This window comes from Nyctereutes procyonoides, unplaced genomic scaffold, assembly GCF_905146905.1.
Source record: "Nyctereutes procyonoides isolate TBG_1078 unplaced genomic scaffold, NYPRO_anot_genome, whole genome shotgun sequence".
Lineage (NCBI taxonomy): Eukaryota > Metazoa > Chordata > Mammalia > Carnivora > Canidae > Nyctereutes > Nyctereutes procyonoides.
This window is the reverse complement of record NW_026575132.1, coordinates 25281259-25307974: the sequence shown is the minus strand read 5'-3', so window position 1 is coordinate 25307974 and position 26716 is coordinate 25281259. Positions and strand designations below refer to the sequence as shown.

Here is a 26716-nt window from a genome sequence, read left to right as displayed (position 1 = left end):
GGCGCCTTCCCCTTTAACAGTCATCCGAGACCATCTCTCTGAGGACTGGAATTGAAAGAGAGGCTCGCTGCCACCTCTCCTCCCCCAGTACAGCACCCTTCCAGGACAGCCTGATGAATTAAGACGTCTGTTGAAGTTGAATAGGAGGGACATGAAAAAGGGGAAAGCACTGAGATTTGGAAAAGCTAGCAGCTAGAGACAGAAACAAGGTTAGGGTCCTTGCGGCATCCAGAACTGGGGGCAGAAGGACAGAAAGGGAAGGGAAAAAGAGGCGGTAGGGTCCTGTCATCCTTTGGCTTTATCCTTCCCCTGCCTCCCATTCCTCCCCACAGTTCATGCAGCTATTGGCTTGCTAGAGGGGATGTAATGCCCAGACCAACTTTTTATTAAGCTTATGCAGCTAACAGACTTGTAAACAGTGCCAATTGACAAAGTTTTGCTGAGTATTACAGCTTGTGTCCACTAAACACGCCTCTCTCTGACATTAAAAACAAAAGATCAAAGTAAACAAATACTGAGAGAGAGGATGAAGAGACACATCTTGAGTCTTCCAGGAAGGCAAAAGAAAAGACCGCCACACGGCTTGTCTTGGTCCCAGGTGTTCAGCATGCCTAGAGTGCTGCCACCAGCACGTCTCCCTCCCCGCCAGCAGCTGGTACGGGTGGGGGAGAGGGGCCATCTTGGGCATGCTGCGGACACAGCATTTGCTGGTGTTGACAGCCTCCTGGAGCTGCGGTGGCAGACTGCGGTGTCAGGAGCCCATCTCCCTCCTGGGAGTGGTGGAGGGAGCCCAGGTCCCAGAGGCGGCCTGAGACGGTAGCCCGTACACCTCAGCGGGATGAGCTTGCCCCTCTCTTCTCCAGTGCAGTTCAGCATTGAGGTTGTCTATTCCCGGTCGGCGGTAAAACCTGAGCTGTTTTCCTCCAGGTTCCCCCTCCCTTCCCCAACTCAGGGGAGCAGGAGAAGGGGGTGGGGAAGGATCACTGAGGGGGCAGGGGGATCCCCCGGGGATCGGTGACCTGGCCCTCTTGCAGGTTCTTCACCAGTTGTGCCAGCCAGCGTTTCGTGGTGGTGTCATCTTTTAGCACCTGGGCGAAGGTGGTGTCCTTCAGCTGATCAGGGAGGCACTGCCTGAGCGCTTCACGTGCCCTACATCAGAGACAAACAAGCCAACCAGGGAGACCAGCAAATAAACCCACATTTGGAGAACGGGGAAGAGGCTCTTTCTTAGACATAAATATACAGAATCCTGGGAATATGTGGTTCAGTCAAATTATCTTAAGAATCCATTAAAATTCCTTAAAACTTGTATTAGGAGTGGGCTCAGAGATTTCCAAGATCTGTCATCTTGTGAACGTTTTCAGAATGATGTCTCAATGTGGAATTTCAGGATAAAGCAAAATGGAATGGTACAATAGTTCAATTCAAACTGCTTTCTGATTTATTACAGTAAATACTGTCAATATGCTCATGGTAGAAACAGATGGGTTATAGTAAATGAAACACTTCCAAAATCAGTACATGAATAGGGAAGATGACCTGACTCACGGTATGATAAATTAATGAACTTGAATTCTAAATTAATATAAATTTGTGTCTTTCCAAAAACTGCCTCAGTTTTTTTTTTTTTTCTTAAAGTAAGCTCTATGCCCAACATGGGGCTCAAACGCACAACTTCGAGATCCAGAGTGGCATGTGTTACCAACTGCACCCTTCAGGTGCCCGTTTTAGTTTTATAGTTAAAACACTTAATAAATTGAGATGAGAAGTAAAAACAAAATTATAGTAACAATATTATCAGATGAAATTTCAAATGTTTCATTTTCTTTAAAAGATAATCAGTGACAAATCAAATCCAGAACCTCAATAAGGTAAGTGTTAATGGTTTATAAAGCTGTTTTAAATAAAGTTATGGCTTCTGTACTCAGACTAGTTTAAGTAAACATGTTTTCACACTGATAAAAACAGGAACCACTGAAGAACGAGACAAAATGGTTGAAGAAGTAGTTAGGGCTTGAATAACCTCAGAAGCAGAAGGATGCATTCACATTAAATTGAGTTATCCTCATTCCTAGGAACATAGAAATTGCCCCATTATGTGGTTTAGCAGAACCTGAGCAAGTGGCTTTCAGCATGAATTATGGATTTACAAAGCAAAAGGTCAAATGTTTCTAAAATGCATTATATCTACAACATATGATTTCTGACAAAGATTATGAAGATAGGGAGATAAAATAATTAGCTCAAGGACTTTACAGGAATCAAAGAGAAGAAATGAAAATATAATTTAAGAGCCCTCTGGGGCTCTATTCCATTCTTAAGAGATCTTTGAAAATAGACCTTCTCTTTCTGACCACCTGGGGTAGCAATAACTAGATAAAATAGAAAGCTCAAACTAGGGGCGCCTGGTTGGCTCAGTCGGTTAAGCATCTGCCTTTGGCTCAGATCATGATCCCAAGGGTCCTGGGATGGAGCTCTACATAGGACTCCCTGCTCAGCAGGAAGCTTGCTTCTCCCTCTCCCTCTGCCGTCCCCCTGCTTGTGCTCTCTTTCTCTCTCAAATGAATACATAAAAATAAAATCTTTAAAAATAAAAAAAAAGAAGTAAAAAAAAAAAAGAAAGCTTAAACCATAGGAGTAATGTATCATATGGTTCCCTGAGAACTGCCTGGACTCTCTGGAATTCTAGAAGAAGGTAAACAGTTACAGAGAGACAGAGATAAAACTCTGATGGATTTTTTAAAGTAAGCTCTATGCCCCAATGTGGGGCTTGAACTCATGACTCTGAGATCAAGAGCTGCATGCTCTACTGACTAAGCCAGCCAGGTGTCCCCAATACTCTGATGGACTTTTAAATTTAGCACTTCAGATCTAAAAGGAATTAACTAAGTTCTACCAAACTAATTATTGTTATATCCCTTCCCTACTCTAAAGATATAGGAGCTATGCCATGAGATGGGGCAACTATTCACCAGAGTGTTTCCCTAACATCCTATAAATCCTGTAAATGTTTACCTGGGATTATCTGAGAGTCGAAGGTAACACCTCACTACATGCTTCAACAGACGGGCAGAAGGCTCTTTGGATAGCTGCAGGACCATCTTACCCTGTTTTCCCCCAAAATGGGTTGGGGTAGGAAAAAACACACAAACATAAAATAATCCTAGTTGACATCAGAAATCAGATATTTCAAGAATCATTATACAAGGTTCCAGGAAGAAGCTGTTCAGTGTCAATGACAAAGGGACTAAACTGTATTATTAAAAGTAATTGTAAGGGGGATAGATAGAAGAACTCACCAAAATCATGGCAACATGGGAGAAACGCTCGTATGTCTGACATATATATGCCAAACCTGTGTCATCTAAGAGGATCTTCTGGAGGATGAATGTGGCAACCTGGAGAAAAAAAAAAAAAATGGAGTCCAAAACATTGCTCAGACTTGCCTTCTAATGGTCGATTCACCTTCCAATAATTGTGAATCAGAAAATTAAACAGAGGGCAGCTCCAATGGCTCAGCGGTTTAGTGCTGCCTTCAGCCCAGGGTGTGATCCTGGAGACCCGGGACTGAATCCCACATGGGGCTCCCTGCATGGAGCCTGTTTCTCGCTCTGCCTGTGTTTCTGCCTCTCTGCCTCTGTGTCTCTCATGAATAAATAAATAAAATCTTTAAAAAAAATTAAAAAAAATTAAGCAGAGACCTTGACAATATGTACAGGTTAGTCAACAAGGACATGCATAACTTATTTATTTATTTTTTGTAAGATTTTATTTATTTATTCATAAGAGACACAGAGGCAGAAACATAGGGAGAGGGAGAAGCAGGCTCCTCACAGGAAACCTGATGCGGGACTCGATCCCCAGACCCGGGATCACACCCTGAGCCAAAGGCAGATGCTCAATCAGTGAGCCACCCAGGCGTCCCAAGACATGCATAATTTAAACAAAATTAATAATAAACATCACTATATTGAATACCTACTATGAGCCAAAATTATAGTACAACATAACAGATCTTATTTTTGCAATAAACCTGAGGTAAGTACCCACTGTTATTCTTTTTACATTAAAGGGGTAGGTTCTGGGTAATTATCAGATTCTTAAAAATGTAGGTACATTTTCAGTTACTGATACCATCTATGTGCCAAGCCTAACTGCTAATCAGTAACTTGTCAGGTTAAGGCACCAATTAACAAAGTCACTAAGTTGCAGAGTTGAGATCCAAATCTACTTTAAATACAGAGACTTTTCTCTTTTCCATGGACAAAGATGAGTTTAGAAATCCATCTGTGCCTCATCTCTTCTAAATGAGGTATGTAAAGCTTCTCCTACTCTCTCTCTCTCTCTTGCTCTTTTTTTTTTTTTTAAGTAGGCTTCATGGGGCACCTGGGTGGCTCAGTGGTTGAGCGTCTGCCTTTGGCTCAGGGTGTGATCCTGGAGTCCTGGGATGGAGTCCTGCATCAGGCTCCCCATAGGGAGTTTGCTTATCCCTCTATGTCTCTGCCTCTCTGTGTCTCTCATGAATGAATACATAAAATCTTAATAAATAAATAAAGTGGCTTCATGCCCAGTATGGAGCCCAGTGTCAGTCAAACTCATGACCCTGAGATCAAGACCTGAGCCAAGATCCAGAGCTGGACACTTAACTGACTAAACCACCCAGGTGCTCCAAGCTTTTCCTACTCTTAAAAGATCTTTAAGAATTAAGATTTTAGGGCAGCCCGGGTGGCTCAGTGGTTTAGCGCCGCCTTCAGCCCAGGGCGTGATCCTGGAGACCTGGGATTGAGTCCCACATCAGGCTCCCTGCATGGAGCCTGCTTCGCCCTCTGCCTGTGTGTCTGCCTTTCTCTCTCTCTCTGTGTCTCTCATGAATAAATAAATAAAATCTTAAAAAAAAAAAAAAAGAATTAAGATTTTATTTTATTATCATTTTTTTGAAGATTTTGTTTATTTTGAGAGACACAGAGAGAGGGAGAAGCAGGCTCCCTGAGGGGAGCCCGATGTGGCACTCAATACCAGGACCCCAGGATCATGACCTGAGCCAAAGGGAGATGCTGAACCACTGAGCTACCCAAGTGCCCCAAGAATTAAGATTTTAAAGTCTTCCTTCTAAAACTGTTCCAACAATAGTAAAGAATATCCTCAATTTTAACTCATTAACTCTTATACAGAAGGGACTAAAAACTACTAGTTAATTCAGGTCAAACAATTATTTTAATCATTTCCTTTCTTGCCTGCTCATCAGAACCAAGTGTGGGAATTATTTATTTCATTTTACTCGGGTATAAAATTGTGGTTGGACTAAATAATGGCCCCCAAAGATATCCAGGACCAATCACCAAACTCTGTGATTCCTACCTTAAATGGTAAAAGGCACTCTGCATATGTGATTAAGGACTTTGGGGATGGGGGTGATTGGCTGGCTCAGTTGGAAGAGCATGTGACTCTTGATCTCAGGGTTTTGAGTTCGAGTCCCATGTGGGTGTAGAGATTACTTCAAACTTAAAAAAACTAAAAAAAAAAAAAAAAAAAAAAAACTAAAAAAAAAAAATCTTGGGGAGATGAATCATTCTGGGTTATCTAGGAGGGCTGTAAATGTAATTTTAAGAGGGAGGTGGAGGGTGATTTGACCACATAGGAAAGGGACGTGACAGAGCACGAAGAGATTTGAACACACGACACCGCTGGCTTTGAAGATGGAGGTGGGGAGCACGAGCCAAGGAATGTAATTCTCAAAGACGGAAAAAACAAGGAAAGAGATGCTTCCTTAGAGGCTCCAAAAGGAATGTTGCCCTACTAATACCCTGACTTTAGCTTGGTGAAACTGATTTATAATTTCTAAGTTCCAGAACTACAAGAGAATAAATCTATGTTGTTTTAAGTCACCAAGTTTGTGGAATTTGTTATGGGAGCAAGAGGAAATACACACAGCAAAATATGTATAGTGCACAAAGTGCCCTAATCTTCAGTGTATCTTAATAACTTTTTACCTATGTACACATTTATGAACCACAGCCAAATTAAAATATGAAAGCTTTCCAACACTCCAGGAAATTCTGTTGTGCCTTTCCTCAGTCAATATCCTTCCTTGAGAGGGAAGCCTGGGTGGCTCAGTTGGCCAAGAGTCTGACTTCGGCTCGGGTTATCATCTCAGGGTCCTGTGACAGGGCTCCACATCAGGCTCTGTGCTGAGCGGGGACTCGGTTTCTCCGTCTCCCTGTGCCTGTCCCCCTGCTCTGTGCGTTCTCCTCTCAAATAAATAAAATCTTAACAAAAAACCAAAACACCCTTCCCTGAGAAGTAAACAGTATTCAGACTTATCCCCACTGACTGGTTTTGCCTCTTTTTTGACTTTCACAGAAATGGAATCATTAAATATGAATTCATAAATGTGCTGGCTTCTTTTGCTCAATATAATCCCTATGAGTATCATCTATGCTGCACATAACAGTATTCTTCCTAATTACTGTGTAGTTTATTTGTGGCTATACTACAATTTATCTTTTATGAATACTGCTGCTATAAACATTCTTATACATACATCTGTGATGTACACAAGAGCTCATTTCTCTTGGATATATACCCAAGAGTGAGACTGCTGGGTCAAACAGTAGGCTTGTGTTGATAGTGCATACTGCCAAATAGTTTCCCAAAACAGTTATACTATACACTCAACTAGAGGGACTTTTTTTTTAAAGGAACACCAATGTCTAGACTTTACTACCCTAGAGAATGATTCAGTAGGTCAGAGATTGGACCTGGGCATCTCCAGTTTTAAAACACTTCACTGGGGTGCTTGGGTGGCTCAGTCAGTTGAGCATCCAACTCCTGATTTCAGCTCAGGTCATGATCTTGGGTTGGGCTCTGTGCTGGATGTGAAGCCTACTTAAGATTCTCTCTTCCTCCCTGCTCCCACCTCTTGCACTCCCCCTTTTCAAAAAACAAAAATAAAAACCACTTCACAGGTGATCATTCCACACAGCCTTGATTGACACCCTCTGCTTTACTGAGTACCTACTACAGCAAGGTGTTAGACTAAGTATTAAACATAAAAACTGAATGTGGGGACGCTTGGCTCAGTGATTGAGCATCTGCCTTTCGCTCAGGTCGTGATCCTGGGGTCCTTGGATTGAGTCCCACATCAGGCTCCCCACAGGGGCCGCCTTCTCCCTCCATCTACAGCTCTCTCATGAATAAATAAAATTAAAAAAAACCCCCCCCAAAACCCAAAACTGAATGTGGTAAGGTTTCGGCTTGCATGGAGCAAATGAAGACAAGTCACGAGGTATTAACCATATCAGGTAGGATATGTCATACAAGCTAATGGAACCTGTATGTGTTCAGAATGCATTAACTTTAGTAATAGGTAAAGAAGTAAACAAGGGAGAGATCATTAAGATGGCATTCCTGAAAAAGGGAGAGATGTCACCAAAAAAATGGTTTTTTTCTATCCCATTCATAAAAAAACAACTTGAAAAACCTATTCACAGGCAACCACTGATATAAGATGACAGAGTACAGTTGTATCCATTCTGATGCTGTCCCAGAAAGCCACTGAAATTAACAAAACGCCCTAAAATTAGGGAAGAAACGAAAGAAAAAAACACACACATAGATCCCCACATCACTTACTTTTGTATGTTTAAGGAGAAAAATGAATGCAGAGGTATTAATACCTCCCAAATACACACATCCCAGATTGGGTGGAAAATATTCGGAGGTAAAATATTTGATTGCCAATCTGGGCAGCCAATTGGGGGCTCAGCGGTTTAGTGCCGCCTTCAGCCCAGGATGCGATCCTAGAGACTGGGGATCAAGTCCCACGTCAGGCTGCCTGCATGGAGACTGCTTCTCCCTCTGCCTGTGTCTCTCTGCCTCTCTCTCTCTGTCTCTCATGAATAAAGAAAATCTTAAAAAAAAAATAAAAAACTGCCAATCTGAGCTCCTACCACCATCACTCTTTCCTCCATTATTTTTATTTTTTTTTTATTTTTATTTACTCACGAGAGATACAGAGCGAGAGAGAGAGAGGCACAGACACAGGCAGAGGGAGATGCAGACTCCCTGCAAGAAGCCCGATGTGGGGGATCCCTGGGTGGCGCAGCGGTTTGGCGCCTGCCTTTGGCCCAGGGCGCGATCCTGGAGACCCGGGATCGAGTCCCACGTCGGGCTCCCGGTGCATGGAGCCTGCTTCTCCCTCCGCCTGTGTCTCTGCCTCTCTCTCTCTCTCGCTCTGTGTGACTATCATAAATGAATAAAAAAATTAAAAAAAAAATTAAAAAAAAAAAAAAAAAAAAGAAGCCCGATGTGGGACTCGATCTCTGGACCAGGATCACACCCTGCACCAAAGGCAGACGCTCAACCACTGAGCCACCCAGGCATCCCTGAATTAAAAATTAATTCAATGTGACTGAGCATACTTTAGAAGTAGAGGTTGATGTTGCTAAAAATAGCAACATGGAAAAGTAGCCTTGAGAAAAATTCCATGACTTGAAATAAAAAAGTAGAAAGCTATTAAAGGGAAAAAAGGATAGGTTGGAAAGATACACAATGTGGCATAACTGATGTTGTTGAGAGGCCAGAACAAATTAAAAACTATAAAAATTAATGAGACACAAAGAGGATACTCTTCCAGAAAAAAATTTGATGTAAGATTATTAAATGAACTTAAAAATAATAATAAAAAAAAGCTTACAGACATCCACACAGAAAACGCAAGTTCACCAACAAAAGGAAAAACTTGGGTTGGCCTAAGATTTCTCTGTATATTCAATATCAAAGACATCAGTGCTATGGCAACATAGTTCTGACAAGGAGAAATGAGGTAAGAATTTTTTATCCAGTCATGTTGTCATTCATAGAAAGCAAAGTAAGCAGAAGCTCAAGTATACATACACTTGAATATGCATAAAAAAATGCCTGGAGTGATACACCCATGGAGAAGTAGGTTCAGAGAAAAGGGAGAAATTTAGTTTTTAATTTTATATTCCTCTTAAGGGTCTGGGTTTTTAAAAGATCATTTTTTAATAATTTTTATCTAAAAGAGAAAATATATACATAGAAGTTTCAAAAAGTCTAAAGGGATGCAGAAAATGCTCCTAGGAGCATAAAGTAGTATAAAGTAGTCCAAGAGCCAACAGAATATAGAATCTAAGTTGAAAAGCACATACCGTTTTAGAAAGTTCACTTCCAGATTCCATAATGCGCAAACACAAAGGGATAATTTCTGTTGTCAATAAAAAGTTGATTACTTCTTGCTCATCTGTTTTCACTAAGGCCCCTAAAGAAAATATGGACAAACAAAATTATTTTACAGTCAGGTTTTGAATTAAAATTTGGGGTGCTTGGGTGGCTCAGTTGGTTAAGTGTCTGCCTTTGGCTCAGCTCATGATCTTAGGGTCCTGAGATAGAGCCCCAGGTCAGGCTCCTTGCTCAATGGGGAGCTTGCTTCTCCCACTCCCTCTGCCTGTCCCTCCTCCTGCTGTGTCCTCTGTCAAAAACAAACAAACAAACAAACAAAACAACAACAACAAAAACCCAACAACTTTTATTTTTTAAATATTTTATTTATTTATTCATGAGAGACACAGAAAGAGAGGCAGAGACACAGGCAGAGGGAGAAGCAGGCTCCATGCAGGGAGCTTGACGCAGGACTCGATCCTGGGACTCCAGGATGACACCCTGGGCTGAAGGCGGCGCTAAACCTCTGAGCCACCCGGGCTGCCCCCACCCAACAACTTTAAAATTAACTTTGTAGTGTTCATCCAGCTAGCTGTGGAACTTAAGTAACAGAGAACAAAAACTGTGGTTCATTTCAGAGAATCAGATTCATAATGATGTTAAAGAAGAAATAAAAAAAAACAGGAAGAGGGCAGCCCCGGTGGCTCAGCGGTTTAGCACTGCCGTTGGCCCAGGGTGTGATCCTGGAGACCTAGGATCGAGTCCCGCATTGGGCTCCTTGCATGGAGCCTACTTCTCCCTCTGCCTGTGTCTCTGCCTCTATCTCTCTCCCTGTGTCTCTCGTGAATAAATAAAATCTTAAAAACAAAAACAAAAAAAACAGGAAGAGAAAACAGAGGTTGACTGTCATCAGTCACCATTTGAAAGATCAGGTACCAAGTCGGGTCCATCACATAGTTAGCAGCAGGTCAGCCATCTAAATCATTTTTCTATAACTCTTGGTAGACAGCCACACAATAATATCATGATCTATTCTCCATTTATTTTATGTGAGAGAGAATTCTGTATCAGTATAAAAAGATATTCCCACGTAGCAAAGAAATGGTGCCAGTTTGAATCCTACTTTACAATGGACATAAACAAACACTGCTTCTTGGTTATTTGTCACTTTCTCTACAGAGTGCAAACCTGGTAGGGTTTACCCAAACAAGAAGCATACACACACTTCAACTCTAATCCTAATTCCACAACTAGTTTACCTAAGTTTGATAGAGTTACCTTCCCTTTATAGGTCTCTGTTTCTTTATCTATAAAATAAGAGTTGATCTCACAATTCTGAGATGATGACCTCAGCTGAAATCAAGAGCTGGGTGCTTAATAGGCTGAGCCCCCAGACACCCTAAAAAACCAACTCAAATTCTTATCTCTGTAATAATACTTTTGTTGTTGTTTTTAAAGATTTTATTTATTTTAAATGCAGATGGGGAGGAGAGAGAGAGAGAGAGAGAGAGAGAGCAAGCACAAGCAGGGGGAGCAGCAAAAAGAGAGAGGGAGAAGACTCCCTGCTGAGCAGGGAGCCCAATGTGGGGCTCAATCCCAAGACCCTGGGATCATGACCTGAGCTGAAGGCAGATACTTAACCGATCAAGCCACTCAGGTGCCCCAATAATACTTTGTTGACTTCAGTTCTTGTTTTCTATTCTCCCAACGATTCTAGTAAATGTTTCTACATATATGCTGAATATAATTCCAAATGTTGGGTCTCATATGCATATATATATTTTTAAAATTTTTATTTATTTATTCATGAGAGACACAGAGACACACACACACACACACAGAGTGGGGGTGAGGGGCAGAGGGAGAAGCAGGCTCCATGCAGGGAGCCCGACGTGGGACTCGATCCTGGGACTCCAGGATCATGCCCTGAGCTGAAGGCAGGCACTTAACCGCTGAGTCACCCAGGCATCCCTATTTATTTACTTAAGAAATATTTATCGCCTATTACCATTTATTCATTATTAAGTCCTCATTTATTAGTGAAAATAGACTCAATCTCAAAAACAAAAATGAACAATGGTGAACAAAAGCTGTAAAAAACAAGACAAAACACTTAAGATCACTATTATGAATTATTTCAGACTTGCAAAACCATCCCAGTAACTTACCAATAACTCCAAGACTGGTTAGCCGAAGATATTCAAAGGGTCGTGTTTTGCTGACAGTGTGCAAAAAGGGGTACAAAAAAAGTGGGATGTGTGCTGCAAGAAATGCTGACCTGGAAGAAAAAAATAATCCCAATCAGAACCCAGGGTTCATTTCTAAGGATTCCGAATATTCATTTCCAAACAGTCCATTCTATAAGGCCTGAAACATTGCCTAACCAAGGAATCTCTAGGAAAGAGTTATAGGTCATTAGCCTAGACCGGCAGTTCTCAGTTGGGGTCATTTTGCCCACCAGGGTACATGTGACAATGTCTGGAGATATTTTTGGTTGACACAACCGAAGGGGTGCTATTGGCATCCAGTGAACAGAGGCCAGGGATGCTGCTAAATATTCAACGGTGCATAGGACAGGCCACTTTCACTCCCCTCCTCCTACCACAAAATCTAGCTCAAAATGGCAATGTCAAGGTTAAAAAAAAACCTAGTCTAGGTCTATGGTTAAGAGAATACACAATTTTCCCTGTAATCAGTACCAAGTACCTGAAAAACATAAAATATCCAATTATGGATTTAAAAAAATAGGTCATATAATGCCATTAAGTGCCCAAGAGATTTTCCTAGGTGCCTTCCCTTACCTAATTTATGACTGAATAATAATATTCAGGAACAGTCAGACAAAACCTCATAAACCAAGATGAAAAAATAAGGTGTTTTCAGATTTATCTGCTATGTTTATTTTTATTTTTTTTAAAGATTTTATTCATAGAGACAGAGAGAGAGGGGCAGAGACACAGGCAGAGGGAGAAGCAGGCTTCATACAGGAAGCCCAACGTGGGACTCGATCCCAGGTCCCCAGGATCACACCCCAGGCTGAAGGCAGCGCTAAACCTCTGCGCCACAGGGGCTGCCCTATCTGCTATGTTTAAATGCACACTGTTCATTTTTAGTTAGAGCAGTTCAGAAACACTAAGTATTCTAAAAACATTTTAAAGATTTTATTTATTTTTAGAGAAAGAGAGAGTACATTCATGAGGGGAGGAGCAGAAGGGGAAAGAATCTAAAGCAGACTCCATGTTGAGTGTGGAGCCCAACGTGTGCCTCGATCTCATGACACTGAGATTATGACCTGAGCTGAAACCAAGAGTTGGAGGCTTAACCTACTGAGCCACCCAGGTGCCCCTTTAAAAACACTGTAATCCTAAGCTAATATGTCAGGCAACTAATATAGAACCAATCTATTATATTATTTATAGTTAACACCTTGTGGAAGAGCCAACACTCTTAAATTTTTAACACTCAAAGTACTCTTGTACTTTTCTTAAGTGCTTAAGAGTAATTTTCATAATAACTTCTCTAAAGTTTTGAAATATCAGTGCCAACCCAGCACTCAGATTTATTACCTGACAAAGAGATGAAACACTTTAATAAGATGACTGTTAAATGCCTTAAAACCATAAAGGTAAAAAAAAAAAAAAACATAAAGGTCACAAAGATTACTGAAGAGTATTTCTTTGTCGGACGTAGCAGGCCAAATGGCATGCCAATTTTGATCTATTACAAGGTTGCCTAGGATCCTGTGTTAAGAAAGATTCTGAAGCCAAATCTCGGTTCAGTAGGAAAAAATGCTGGCTTCAAATATTTACTGAACTCCTACTAAATGCCATGCACTGTGCCTCACTGATGGCAAAATGATGCCTACCATATATTCAGGAGGGAGAAATATCTACATGCCTGACCTTTCCTGAGAGGTGAACATCACTTTTTTTTTTTAAATAATAAACTCTACTCCCAATGTGGGGCTTGAATTCATAACCCCAAGATCAAGAGTCGCATCTCTACTAGCTGAGCTGGCCAGGGGCCCTGTGAATACCATTCTTTTAAAGTTCATCACTATGTATAGGTAAAAGGTAATTAAAACAATGGATTATTAGTCTTAAAAAGGAAAGAAATTCTGACATATGGTACCATATGGACATTATACTAAATGAAATAAACCAATCACAAAAAGACAAATACTGAATAATTTCACTTAAATGAAGTACTCAAGAGTAGTCAAAAATCAAAGAGACAGAATGTAGAATGATGGTTATCAGGTGCTATGGGAATGAGGAGTTATGGTTTAATGGGTATCATTTCAGTTTTATAAGATGAAAACAGTTATGGAGATGCATGGTGGGGATGGATGCCCACTGCAAATACATTTAATACTACTGAACTCTATGCTTAAAAATAGTTGAAATGTTAAGTTTATGTTATATATATATATTTTTTTTACCACAAAAAAGGCAAAAAAAATTTATAAAAGAATATGCCAATCAAAACTATACTGTTACCACATGAAAACTTGAATAATAATAAAAAAAAACTTGGTGAATTAGAGATGAGAAATTCTTTAGGAAAAAAAAGTAAACAAAAATCTTAAAGATCCACATCCACACACATGCATCCTACTGCATGCCCCTCCTCTCCTCAAAAAGAAAAAGACCGTATTTGATACAAACCTCCATCAACGGACTCATCAAAACACCTACCTGGTTTCTGGGTGTGATGCCACACATTGCAGTAATGCCAGAGCATTGCAAACTCTGTTAGATTGGTGTGCTGTCAAGGTGGGTGGGTTGATAGATGGATAAATATTTACAATTTCCTATGAAATGGAAACCAGCACCAGATAAATAAGGAATAACTTATTTTAAAAGCAATTCTCATGGTATTAAAGCAAAAACCCTACAAACCTCCCACAATCCTTAATTCCACATATCCTGTAAAAATTGAATCATCAAAGTATGAGCAAAAATAAACAAATAATGCTCCTATCTTTTCTTCAGAAATATACTTGAGACTATGAGACATTTCCACATAGGTCTCTAGGAAGATTACTCTGGAGGCAACTGTAGTCACCTATACTTCCTCTTATATCTAGCATCTGTTGAGGCCTTCACTTGAGGGGCTATTATAGTTGAAATCCTTCTTTCTGTCAACACCCTGCTTTAAGTTACAGTGATAACTAGCCAGATAGCAAGTGTCAGTAAATCAACCACAGTGACTCATAGAGAAGTCTGAGTTTGGTCAGGTAGCAACTGCCAAAAGGGAGAGATAAGAATAGGGGTATCCATGTGGAGGTACCTATAATCAGCAGTGAATATGTGTACTGTCTGTCCAAAGGGGATGATCTGCTGTATACAAATTCCTTTTAACTGTAAAAACTTTTAGTGAAAATGTTTCTATAAAAAAGATTAGTTTGGGGTACTAAAAATATGCTTATTGTAAAAAAGCAGTGAATATAGAATTGTTCAATTGTTGAACTGTTATATTGAACACCTGAAACGAATGGAACACCGTATGTTAATTGTACTTTAAAAAAAGATTAGTTTCTTGACTACATGAAGTAGAAATTGAATGCAAATTTACTTAACAGATTTGAAAAATTAATTATTAGGAATTTTAAACAATACTTTAAAAGATGATTATCCCATTATCTTGATATCTTAGGATTATATTGTATCACTTTATTCTCCACCAATGACCATTACAGTCAAAACCAAATTTCAGTGATTCATTCTTTAATGTACAAGCTTACCTACTTCTAATCCTACAGCTGTTATATCTTTATCTTAACATTTACTTTCACCAGAATATACCCTGCAGTTCTTATATTCTACCTTCTGCTTTTTCTTCTCTCACCTAGAAATATCTTGTACGATTCCTAAAGCTGTGTTTCTTGAAATGTGGTTCTCAGACTACCTTACCTGCATCAGGATGACCTAAGAATAGGGCAGGTGCTTGTTAAAAACACAGATTTTTAATCTTAGACTAAACAAATCTTTTGGGTAAGATCTATGAACCTGCATTTTAACAATCACCTCAGACTTTTCTAAAACAGATTCTTCCAAATCCTAATATTTAAAGAATCATTCTCCTCAAGTCTTTAAAATCATTTCAGCAAAAGCAGAGACAGAAGTGTGATGAACAAGACTGAACTGTAACTCACGGACATATACCCACCTGTAAAAGTGCTGCAATAGTACCAAATGAATGCCACAGCATGGGTGCAAGGTCAGGAACAGATTCTCGCTTCTTACTCAGCTCCAGCAGAGCATTTTCCCTTGTCTCAGGACTGGACAGCTCATTGATCCACTGATAGATTTTTTCTCTATCTACTTGAGCCAGTGCAGTAGGCACAGGCTTTAAGTGAAAACAAGAAAGTGAACATGTGAGTTTCACTGGAGTCAAACCAAGTCTTATTTACTCTGCTTTAGAAGGAGTATATTTTTCCTAAATACAAGGGGAGCTTTTCTATATACATACTTAAGTCAATCTATCAATATCTAAAATGCATATATCCTTTTAATAACTGCATGCTTAGGAATATCTCCTCTAGGTATACTTGGGCTATACCGAAGACATACCAGGATGTTTACTGCTGCGTTGTTTTATTTTATTTTTTAAAATTTTTAAAATTTATTTATGATAGTCACACTCACAGAGAGAGAGAGAGAGACAGAGAGAGAGGGGGGCATTATTCTTATATATTTATGTATGTTTCTGGAATGACACATAAGAAACTTAACAGTAACAACAAAAAATGTAACTGTAATAAAGCTAAAGTTGGAATCTATATGGGAGATTTACCTTCCGTTTTAAAGCTTTTATTTATTTGAGAGAGAGGGAGAGAGAGAACGCAAAAGAGCACATGTGCACCAGGGAGGTGGAGGGAGCAGAGGGGGAGGGAGAAGAATCCAAGAAGACTCCACATGCAGAGGCTAATGCAAGGTTCAATCTCAACACTCAATCTTAAGACCCTGAGATCATGATCTGAACTGAAACCAAGAGTTGGAGGCTCAACCAACTAAGCCACCTAGGCGCCCTGATTTACTTTTCATTATGTACAATAAAGTCTTCTGTATAGTTTGAACTTTTTTAAAACATATGACTACAATAGTTTTTGAAAGAAAAAAATTTATAACCTCCCCACCTACTGCTGGTCCTTCCCCGGTATTCCAGTAACACCGTCCATGAAGCAGAAAACCTATGTAATTTGGAAAAGCTTCCCTTCTAATGATTCTTATACATACTCTACCTCCACCCCTTTAAGAATCATTTATTACTTACTCATGCAGGAACATTCTTTCATTAATGTGCTAAAGCATCACACCATTTCAAAAGAACCTAAGCATTTCTATAATTCTCTATACTTGCCAGCCTTGTGACCTTGGTTAAGTTCCTTAATTACTCTTTTCTGGAAAAGAAGATGATAGACTAGAAAAACGATTACCATTGCTATTTCTAGCTCTAATGTCCTAACAAATCTATGATTTCTATGCCCAATATTTTCTCACTTAATTCCTCCAACCAAGGGGAATAGATTGGTAGGTAGAGTGAGTAGGTAGAAAAAAGGGCAACTACACTTGTAGATGATATCACTAACAGCCAGAAGAATTAACCTGTTCAATTCACCCAAGTATGAAGCTGAATATTCCATTGCCTTCTTGAACTGTATTACACAACTTTGCATGATATTTACATGTTCCCTCTACATCTTGGTGTGACAGAATGATGACCCTACCATCGTACAGATGGGAAGATGAGGAACAGAAAGGACAACTGTCTTTGAAGAACAGAAGTCTAAGGTAGACTATGAAGTATACTCAATTACTCTACCCAAGTTGAACAATAGCCTTCTATAAATGGAAGCTTGATTATAAGCTTTTAGCTTAATGTTTATCATTTCAATTGCTTGACAGAATGAACCACAGGTGTTCTGCTAAATGGACTGAAATACCATGCAGCTCAAGTCTTCTGTAAGTGCCTTAGAGTAATCTGTTGTAAAGTGTTTTGTAATTCCCATCAGTTATGCTCAAGGAAACACAGGCTCCCACAGCAACAATATGAAGAAAAGGGTAGTCCTTCCCATTCCCCAACAGCAGAAGCAGTACTGACCAAGCACATGCCCTTTCCAAGCTGCTACAGATAGGCCCTCAACTTAAAAAATTATTTTTGGAAATATAATTCCCACCAGAAGACAGGGCATGTTTATTTAGAGTATTACATCACCTTAAAAGCTCAGTGGAAACAAGGGCTAAAATTTTAGCTTTGGGTTTCCTGCCCACAGTCTCCTGCATGACCCACAATCCAGTAACTAAAGGAGCCTCAGAGACACTCCTCCAGCAATATAATATCTATCCTGAATACTCGTTACTCATTCAACTCTCCCTAAAGTCCTGTCGCCCCAACACCATCATCAGTAAGCTCTACTGTCGTCATCAGAGCCAGTCTGCGACTTGTATCTGGAATTCCTATGCCTCAAGCTGCCCTGGGGAGTCCAAGATAAAAAAGCAGGATGTACTTGTAGCCAACAGTCTATCATATATCATGGTTTCTGGATACCAGGACCTACTCCCCATGTATTCCCTTTCCAAAGCTGTCCTGACTCCAGAAAAGAGATGGTATCCCTGGAGCACGGCTAACTCCAATGCTTAGTGACAACCAAGGTCATGGCCACCTGCTGCCAAGCAATACTCCAACTTTTGAGGCTACTTGTGGAATTACAGCATCCAAGGGGCTTTGGTTCTAAGAGAGCTAGGGGCTCTGTAGCCATTCTAGAAATGGGAAGGCAGTGAGGGGTAAAGACCCTCCTTTTCATCATCCCTGGTGAATTTTGCCCCCAATTTAATAGTAGGTCTTAGTTTAAACCCATGGAATACCTATTTGTTATGAGATGAATACAATTATTTCTGAAAATAAAAATGGGAGCTAACATGTATAGTGCTTATTACTCTGTCAGGCATTAAATGAATACTTGTTACCACCCTGATTTTATAAAGGAACAGAAGTTATTTAACATGTAAGTGCCAAAGTTAAAATTTGAACCCAGGCAGCATGGCAATAGAGTATACTCTTAACTGCTTTGCTCAGGTTGCTTCTCACCTTCCTGAAAAATTAGGTCTGATAAAAACCCTATCTCCTGTGACACAGACAAGATACAGGAAACATGTAAACATTTCAGACAAAAATTAAAATGTTACTGCTGTTCAGCAAAATCTGAAAAAATAATCAGCACCATGAAAATACCATTGATGTGAAGAGAAATTCTCGACTTAACTGAGATCACAAAGTACTTGATAATCATCATTTTAATGAGAAAGTCAGTGAGATGGTTTGACATAATTCCCTATGCAAATCATGGTTCACATAGGAATAATCTAGTTAGTGCTAACCACTAACACCCACACACACCTCCCCCACATACATGAACAGGTAATTTTGTAGCACATCCAGAAGTTTATTTTGGAGGATAAAGGGAAAAATATTTTTACATTTTAGTCACATGTTGATTTATGTACAGATGACTCCTGAACGTGGCTTTGAACTGCACACATCCACTCATTCATAGTTTTAGTAAATACACTACTGTGTATTTTCTCTTCCTTACGACTTAACATTTTCTTTTACTTTATTTATTTTTAAAGATTTTATTTATTTATTCATGAGAGACACACAGAGAGAGAGGCAGAGACATAGGCAGAGGGAGAAGCAGGCTCCCTATGGGGAGCCTGATACGGAGCTTGATCCCAGGACCCCGGGATCATGATCTGAGCCAAAGGCAGATGCTCACATACTGAGCTACCCAGGCACCCCTTTTTCTTTTACTTTATTATAAAAATATAGTATATAAAATTATAACCTACAAGATATGTGTTGAATCAACTGTTATTAGTAAAGCTAGTAGTTAAGAACAGGCTATTAGGAGTTAAGTTTTGGGGGAGCTGAGTTATACGCAGACTTTTGACTGTGTGTATGGAGTAAGGTCGCATCTCTAACTCCCATTTTGTTCAGGGGTAGTATCTGTATTAGTACCTGTATTAATGTTATCAAACGACTGATAAAATTTTTGGACATATCCTTGAATAAAACTCCAAAGCATAACTCCAGCATCTCACTAGGTCTTGATGTTAATAAAAACCCCAAGTGTATCTTACTCTACTTCTAAATCCCAAGGATCATTTAGGCACACCTTTCACAAAAATGAGAATCTGGAAATTAAGGTCTTCCTAAACAGATGTGGGAAGTGAAAGAGGGTGGATGAGGGAAGAAACAGAACTGTACTGTACACTTTATTTATTCACATATGTATGTATTTTTGAAAGAGAGAGAGAGAGCGCGCACATGTGTGCAAGCAGGGCAGAGGGTGAGGGAGAGCATCTTAAATAGGCTCCATTCCCAGAGTGGAGCCCAATGTGGGCCTTGATCCCAAGATCATGACCTGAGGTGAAACCAAGAGTCAGACACTTAACCGACTGAGCCACCCAGGCATTGCTAGTATACTTTTTCTTCTTCTTTTTTTTTTTTTGCTAGTATACTTTTTAAAACATGGTTTCATCTAATGGTCAGAACAACAAAATTACCCTCATTTTACTCTTGATAAAAACTATGAGTAAATGATGGCAGGTTTCCTCCTGCTCCCATTCTCTATTTAAAGATCTCCTCTAGGGATGCCCGAGTGGCTCAGTGGTTGAGTGTCTGCCTTTGGCTCGGGGCATGATCCTGAAGTTCCAGGATCAAGTCCCACATTGGGCTCCTTGCGTGGACCCTGCTTCTCCTCCGTCTGCCTATGTTTCTGCCTCTCTCTGTCTCTCATGAATAATAAAATCTTAAAAAAAATATATATCTCCTCTAAAGATTCCTAATCCAAGTGCTACAATTCTTTTAGTTTATAATTTACTAACACATTTCTGAGGCTGTGGGTGATAATGGAACTCCACCTAGTAGCACACATTGTTCAGTGGCTGATAAGCAATTTATCTATGACTTCTCTACTGGAGACTACTTAAACACATTGAAAATAATAGCAGGATACACCACAAGAGTGGAGCTTAACGCTTCTTGAATCACATGAAATCTATGGACCTTTTCCTCAGAAAAATATACAATTGCAAATGGTTTTGTACGTAATTTCTTTTCCACAAAATTTAAACATAATTTCTAAGAATTCATAGACCCCCATGAAACCTATCCATGGATCCAGAATTAAGAACCGTTTATCAAGTAAAAGAATAGGAAGACCTCAATTTACACATAACTACACAAGTACAGTAAGTGGAATGCACCCTGGGTTGGGAGCCAGAAATGGGCTCAAAACAAAGTTTTGCCATTTCTAGAATTGTGTGACCTAGGATAAGTCATTTACTTTTCCAAGCCTCAATTTTATCATTCAAAAAATGAGGGAACTATGATTATCAAAGTCCCAGGCAGCTCTAAAATTTTGGATATTATTTTATTTAGCTCTTAATTAAAAGTGAGAGACTAATTTCAGAGCTCTTTTAAAAAGTTAATTTTATCAACATTATGTGCATAAGTCTTAAGTGCACCATTTTAAGTGTATATTTCAATGAATTTTGAGAAATCTATATACTTGAGTAACCATCACAACCAAGAGATAGACCTCTTCTACCATCCCCAAAGGTTCTCTTCTGCTTCTTTCAGTAAACCCCACACCCAGTCCTAGGCAACCATGAATAGGCATTCCACCACTATAGATTAGGTATGCCTTTTCTAGAAATTATTTATAGGTGGTGAAATTTATTAAGCACACCCTATTTATATCAATATACCAATCACTGTGGATTACCTTCCTTTACTCTCAAAATTCTAGGAGGAAACAGGTTCAGGGACATTTAGCAGACTCAAATTCACACTGCGAGTATACAGCAGAATTAGATTCAAACTGTAGTCTACTTCTTTCTAGAATCAGTCAGCCCTACTTGGTCTATAGGACTGAAATCACAATAATCTTTCCAAGTTGAAATTTTTTAAGAACTCAATACAGGACTCTGAGTTTAATAGTCTATTATAATACAACTCATAAACAGTGGGTTCAATTACATACGCAGAAACCAGAAGGTCATTTATGAGAAGAATGAGTTGGACTATTATCATTCTCAACACTTACTTCCAAGATTAGAAATCATATAACTGTGTATTTTTAGGTATAACCTCCTTAAAGTTAGTGGTCTTTTCCTTATAACAGATTTTTTTTTTTAAGATTTTATTTATTTATTCATGAGAGACAGAGACAGAGACAGAGAGACAGAGAGAGAGAGAGAGAGAGAGAGAGAGAGAAAGAAAGAGAGGCAGAGACACAGGCAGAGGGAGAAGCAGGCTCCATGCAGGGAGCCTGATGTGCGACCCCATCCCAGGTCTCCAGGATCAGGCCCCAGGCCGAAGGCAGGTGCCAAACCGCTGAGCCATCCAGGGATCCCCATAACAGATATGTTTTAAAAATATTTATATTATCAAAATTTAGGAGGAAATCACTCTCCTCTTTTCTGTTTAATGGTTTGTATATGAAAAATGTATTTCAAGGAACTTCTTTCTTTCAACAAAGCTTAACACAGGCAAGACATTTACCAAAGTAAGTCATCAATGGTTAACTCTTAAGTGTCACAAACACATGGCAGACAGTTGATCTTTCATCTCTGAAAGATCTTGACTCCCATGTGAAAAGGAGAAAGACATTCACAACTTAAAAAAAAAAAAGACCCACATTATCCATAAATGGGAACAAAATATGACATACCCTCTGAGTAAATTACAAAATTCATGTTTTTGGGGGGGGGTTTTAAAAATTATTTATTTACTTTTAAAGATTTTATTTATTTATTCCTGAGAGACACAGAGAGAGTGGCAGAGGCATACAGGCAGAGGGAGAAGCAGGCTCTCCATGGGGAGCTTGATGTGGGACGCCATCCCAGGACCCCCAGATTACAACATGAGCCAAAGGTAGATGCTCAATCACTGAGCCCCTCAGGTGCCCCACAAAATTGATGGATGGTTTTTTAAAACAGAAAATAACCAAATCCCTCAATACAACTTTACATTTAAGAGCCAAAATACTTGTTGGTTTTTCTACCAATAAATATGTGACAGTCAATAAACAAAGAATGGTATAAGATTGTAATAGAGATTATTTTCCTAAATCTGGAGATGACTCAACATGTGGCTTTGGTGTCTACATGATGATAATCTAAGAAAACACTTTCTAAATAATGCCAAAGGGAAATATTAAATGAACTATCTTATCTTTATAAAGGCCAGAATGTTCTTCAAAATATCTTTTTAAAAATGTGAGGGGCACCTGGTGGTTCAGTGGTTGAGCATCTGCCTTTGGCTCAGGTTGTGATCCCAGGGTCCTGAGATCGAGTTCTGAATCAGGCTCTCCATGGGGAGTGTGTTTCTGCCTCTGTCTAGTTCTCAATGAATAAATAAATAAAATCTTAAAAAAAAAAAAAAGTGAACAGAGAGAAGTTAAGGCAACTTGCTTAAAGCTTCAACAGAAGACATGAGAGGAGACAGTGTTTAAATCAGATCCCTCAGAGTGCACAATGTTTTTATTTTATTTTTATTTATTTTTTTTAAATTTTTTTTTTTCACAATGTTCTTTCTACTTGCCACAGACAAGAGAATTTGGGAGTCTAGCACAGTTTCAACAAAAAGATGTACTCATGATACTACTGGTTAGGTATAAAGTAAGGGGGAAAATGTGTATGAGAATGCCAAAATTGCTAGTGCAAATTAGTGGAGGAAATTTAAAAAAAAAAAAAATACCCAATGCATCTCTTAAAGGCTTACCTTTGACTATTTGATTGCTAGTATGACATTCATTAAAGATCCACAGTATGTGAAGATCTGTAATGCTTTAACTCTGAAACAACTTCCAAGGTCCACAACAAAGTGATTTGTTACTTTGCTGAGACAGAAATTATACTCCCAAGGCTGAAGTCTGGGAGCAAGTCATATAACCAAAGAGTGTACCTAAACAACTACTGAGCATTCTGCTATTCTTATTTCCTCTTTAGAATAATCCTGTGTGGTATTTCTGTCGTATTTAACAGACGTCAGAAAGAAATTCTATTCCATGGTGGCAATAATGACAATGTTAAAATGTATTCTGTAAAGTTCGACGTGAGTCTACTTATATTGTGCATTTCTAGCCTAATAAACTACTATTAAAGAGTCAAAATTTAAGATACTTCCCAAATTCTCAGTTCTTTCCTCTAGTGAATAAAATCCTATATTCATGTGATCACATTCTCCTTTGATAGTACTATTGCTCTAGCTGAAGTGATGATCTACTTGTTATTTTTTTTTAAAGATTTTATTTATTTATTCATGAGAGACACACAGAGGGAGAGAGGCAGAGACACAGGCAGAGGGAGAAGCAGGCTTCATGCAGGGAGCCCGACGCGGGACTCGATCCTGAGTCTCCAGGATTATACCCTGGCTGAAGGCGGCGCTAAACCACTGAGCCACCCGGGCTGCCCTCTACTTGTTATTTTAAAAAAGAGATAAAGGTACACACAAGTACAAAATTTGTCATCAAGCAAAAAAACATCTTCTCAAGTGGCTTAGATTATTGCAGGCACTGTTGTATGTTATCATATACCATTGCTGTCCCTTTACCCAGATCAGAATAACACAGGCAGTTTAGTCTAATAGAATGCATGAAGGATTGGGAAAGAGGTGGTGGCTCAACTTGTCAATGCTTCAGTTTCCTCAGTAACCAAATAGTTTCAGGAATGAATGCTACAAAGGAACTTCTCAGAGCTTCTGTGGGAGCTCAAAAGCATTGATGGATGAAAATATATCTAAAATCTTAAATTTTAAATCAATGTAAAGTACTGCAAATTTAATTAAAGAAACACGTATTGAATATTTATTATAAGTAATGAACCACAGCTTTAATGGCTGTTCAGAAGATACATTAGTTTGGGGCGCCTGGGTGGCTCAGTCCGCTAAGCGTCCAACTCTTGATTTCCACCCAGGTCATGATCTCAGGGTTGTGGGATTGAGCCCTGAGTAGGGCTCCATGTGCAGCAGGGAGTTTGCTTGAGATTCTCTCTCTCCCTCTGCCTCTCTCTCAAAATAAATGAATAATAACTCTTAAACGATGCATTATATAACAAGTAAAAATAAAAGGAGTTGAGTAAGCATGGTGTTTGGAGAGTCATGGACAAAAGCCTGGAGAAGACACAATCAGATTTTGAGAATTGGACAAGCCAAGCTTAGAAGAATCCTTTGTGTAACCTATCCCTCCCCTACCAACAGCAACCTCATCTTCTGACTTGCTTCTTCCTCAACTGCATGTATAATTTAGGAGAAGAAACAACAAAGCTGGAGGAAACACAATTATCTAACTGAAAGATGTAAAGGTATCCACTGAGTAGTTATGAACACTTAGAAACATGATGACAAGGTGGCAGAGATGCCACTGGCCCTGGAAATAGCAATGTTTTCTACAGCTGAGTCATACTCAATGCCAGTTTTTTATATTTAAAGTAATTTTTTTGATTCCCTGTTTAGTACTTACGTCATTTTTCCTGATAATACAATTTAAGTATACTACCCCTCTTGAGTCATTTCATCTTAAACAGGAAAAGGGCAACTGGTACTCAGAAGAGTGTACTCCAATCACACGATCTCATTTTCCCATTATGGCTGTGTGCTCTCTGTAGTCACCTCCCTCATCTATACTCTTTCATTCAGCAAAATATTTGAGCCCTTACTTTGTGCTAGGAACTGTCCTGGCACTTGGGGTAACCATGTAAACAGGACCCACAGGATCTCGGTCCTTGCCCTCAAGACAGACAGTCAACAAACAAGTCAATGAACACAGAAATGACAAAACTGGGATCAGCGCTGATAAAGATGTTTTAACAGAGAAAAGTTGGGGGTTACAGAACTTATTTAAAAAGAGTGCTGGGATCCCTGGGTGGCGCAGCGGTTTGGTGCCTGCCTTTGGCCCAGGGCGCGATCCTGGAGACCCGGGATCGAATCCCACATCGGGCTCCCGGTGCATGGAGCCTGCTTCTCCCTCTGCCTATGTCTCTGCCTCTCTCTCTCTCTGTGACTATCATAAATAAATAAAAATTAAAAAAAAATTTAAAAAGAGTGCTCAGGGAAGGCTATTTTAAGGAGATTTAGGCAGAGACCCCAGGGAAGAGGATCCAGTTATACCCACATGCTTGGGTGTGTATGGGCATGTGCAACTGGGGGTGGGTACGCGGTAAGAAGAGCATCCCAGGAATAGAGATCAGAAAGTGCAAGCCGAGTGGAAAAGCAGGGGCAGCCGATGTAGCTGGAGCTTACGAAGCAAGTGATGTAAGATTACACCGCAAAACGTGGGTAGGGACCGTATGGCACTGGGAGGGCCTTGTAGGCCCCAGCAAGGAGTCTGGATTTTATGTAAATGCAATGGAAAGCCAAAAAATTACTTCAGACGGGTGAATTACACGATCCGTTTTTCTTGTTAAAAGACCGCCCTGGTAAAATGAGGTGTGTGTGTGTGTGGGGGGGGGACTTTTAAGCGCAGGGAACCGTAAGTCAGACGTGGTGATTATTCACTTCTCCCAATTTCAGATTTTCCACCCGTGAAGCAAGTGGGGCGAGCTAGAAGCCATTTCCTTCCCGCTGCAAAGTGCCCGGGCATGACTTCCGAGCGCAAGGGCCGTGTCGGATCGACCACGGAATTCCCCGTCATCCCCGCCGCCGCCCGGCACGCAACCGGCACCTGAAACTAACTGTTGGTCAGCGCAGGGAATCAATGAATGGCCCGTCCCGGCCGCGAGGGAGGCGCTCGGGCGCGGGACCAGGCCCCGGGGCCGGAAAAGAACGCGATACGCGGCGCAGGAGGCCGCGAGAGCCGACCCGAGGGAAAAGTGGGGGGTCAGCTCCGCCACAGTCCGGGCGCGACGAGGAGGAGGGCCAGGGCCTCGCAGCCGGGGGGCAGGAGGAGCTGGACGCCGGGCCCGACGCGGGGACCGCGGAGAGCAGGCCGAGACGCGGGGCTGAGGAGGGGGTCTGGGCCCAGGCCGGAACGCCCAGCTACTCACCGCAGCGGTCGCCAGGCTGTGCATGTTGGGAGCGGCCGCCGCTCTTCTCCCGCTGCCGGACGCGCCGGAGCCGCGTCCCCGCTTCAGTGACTCTGCCGCCAAAGATGAAGAGCCGCCGCAGCCGCCATCCGCCTCCGGTTCGCTCCGCCCCCTTCGCGGCCCTATGACCTTTCACCCCTGACCCCGCCCACACACCTCTTCCCGCCTCCTGGCTCTCGGCGGAGTTGAGAGTCCCAGAGTGTGTCCTTTACCCCTTAAGATTCTGAGCCAGAAGGACGTCTGCCACCTACTAGTCCCCGCATCCTCTGGCTTGTGCGCAGGTATTCCCCAGACAGGGGCGTGAACTCTGACTCTCCTCCGGAGGCCAGTGAAGGGCGGGAAAAGCCGGGCGGCCTCGGAGGACACGTAGTGCGCATGCCCGACCGGGCAGTGTAGGAGGGAAAGGATGGGAGGACCAGAGTGCGTGAAGCGGCGAGTGAGCA

At 40.7% G+C, this 26716-nt stretch overlaps 1 protein-coding gene across 1 annotated transcript; it reads right to left on the bottom strand.

Moving 5' to 3' along the window:
- Positions 1–364: 364 nt before the first annotated feature.
- Positions 365–26659, bottom strand: CNOT9 (CCR4-NOT transcription complex subunit 9). Its single transcript, XM_055345489.1, has 8 exons — positions 26235–26659; positions 15352–15531; positions 13878–13993; positions 11349–11458; positions 9171–9280; positions 3300–3398; positions 3016–3107; positions 365–1149 (listed from the first exon to the last, which is right to left on the bottom strand). Exons 1-8 carry the CDS (start codon positions 26256–26258, stop codon positions 981–983), a joined length of 900 nt encoding a protein of 299 aa, XP_055201464.1. The 5' UTR covers positions 26259–26659; the 3' UTR covers positions 365–980.
- Positions 26660–26716: the final 57 nt, after the last annotated feature.

What these genes read in the sequence shown, in the direction of transcription:
- CNOT9 (XM_055345489.1), bottom strand. Translation starts at nt 26,258, where the DNA reads ATGCACAGCCTGGCGACCGCTGCG. An exon ending in CCCATGTTGCCATGATTTTG is followed by an intron (nt 3,108 to 3,299) that starts GTGAGTTCTTCT and finishes GGGGGAAAACAG; the next exon opens with GGTAAGATGGTCCTGCAGCT. An exon ending in CGACTCTCAGATAATCCCAG is followed by an intron (nt 1,150 to 3,015) that starts GTAAACATTTAC and finishes TCTCTGATGTAG; the next exon opens with GGCACGTGAAGCGCTCAGGC.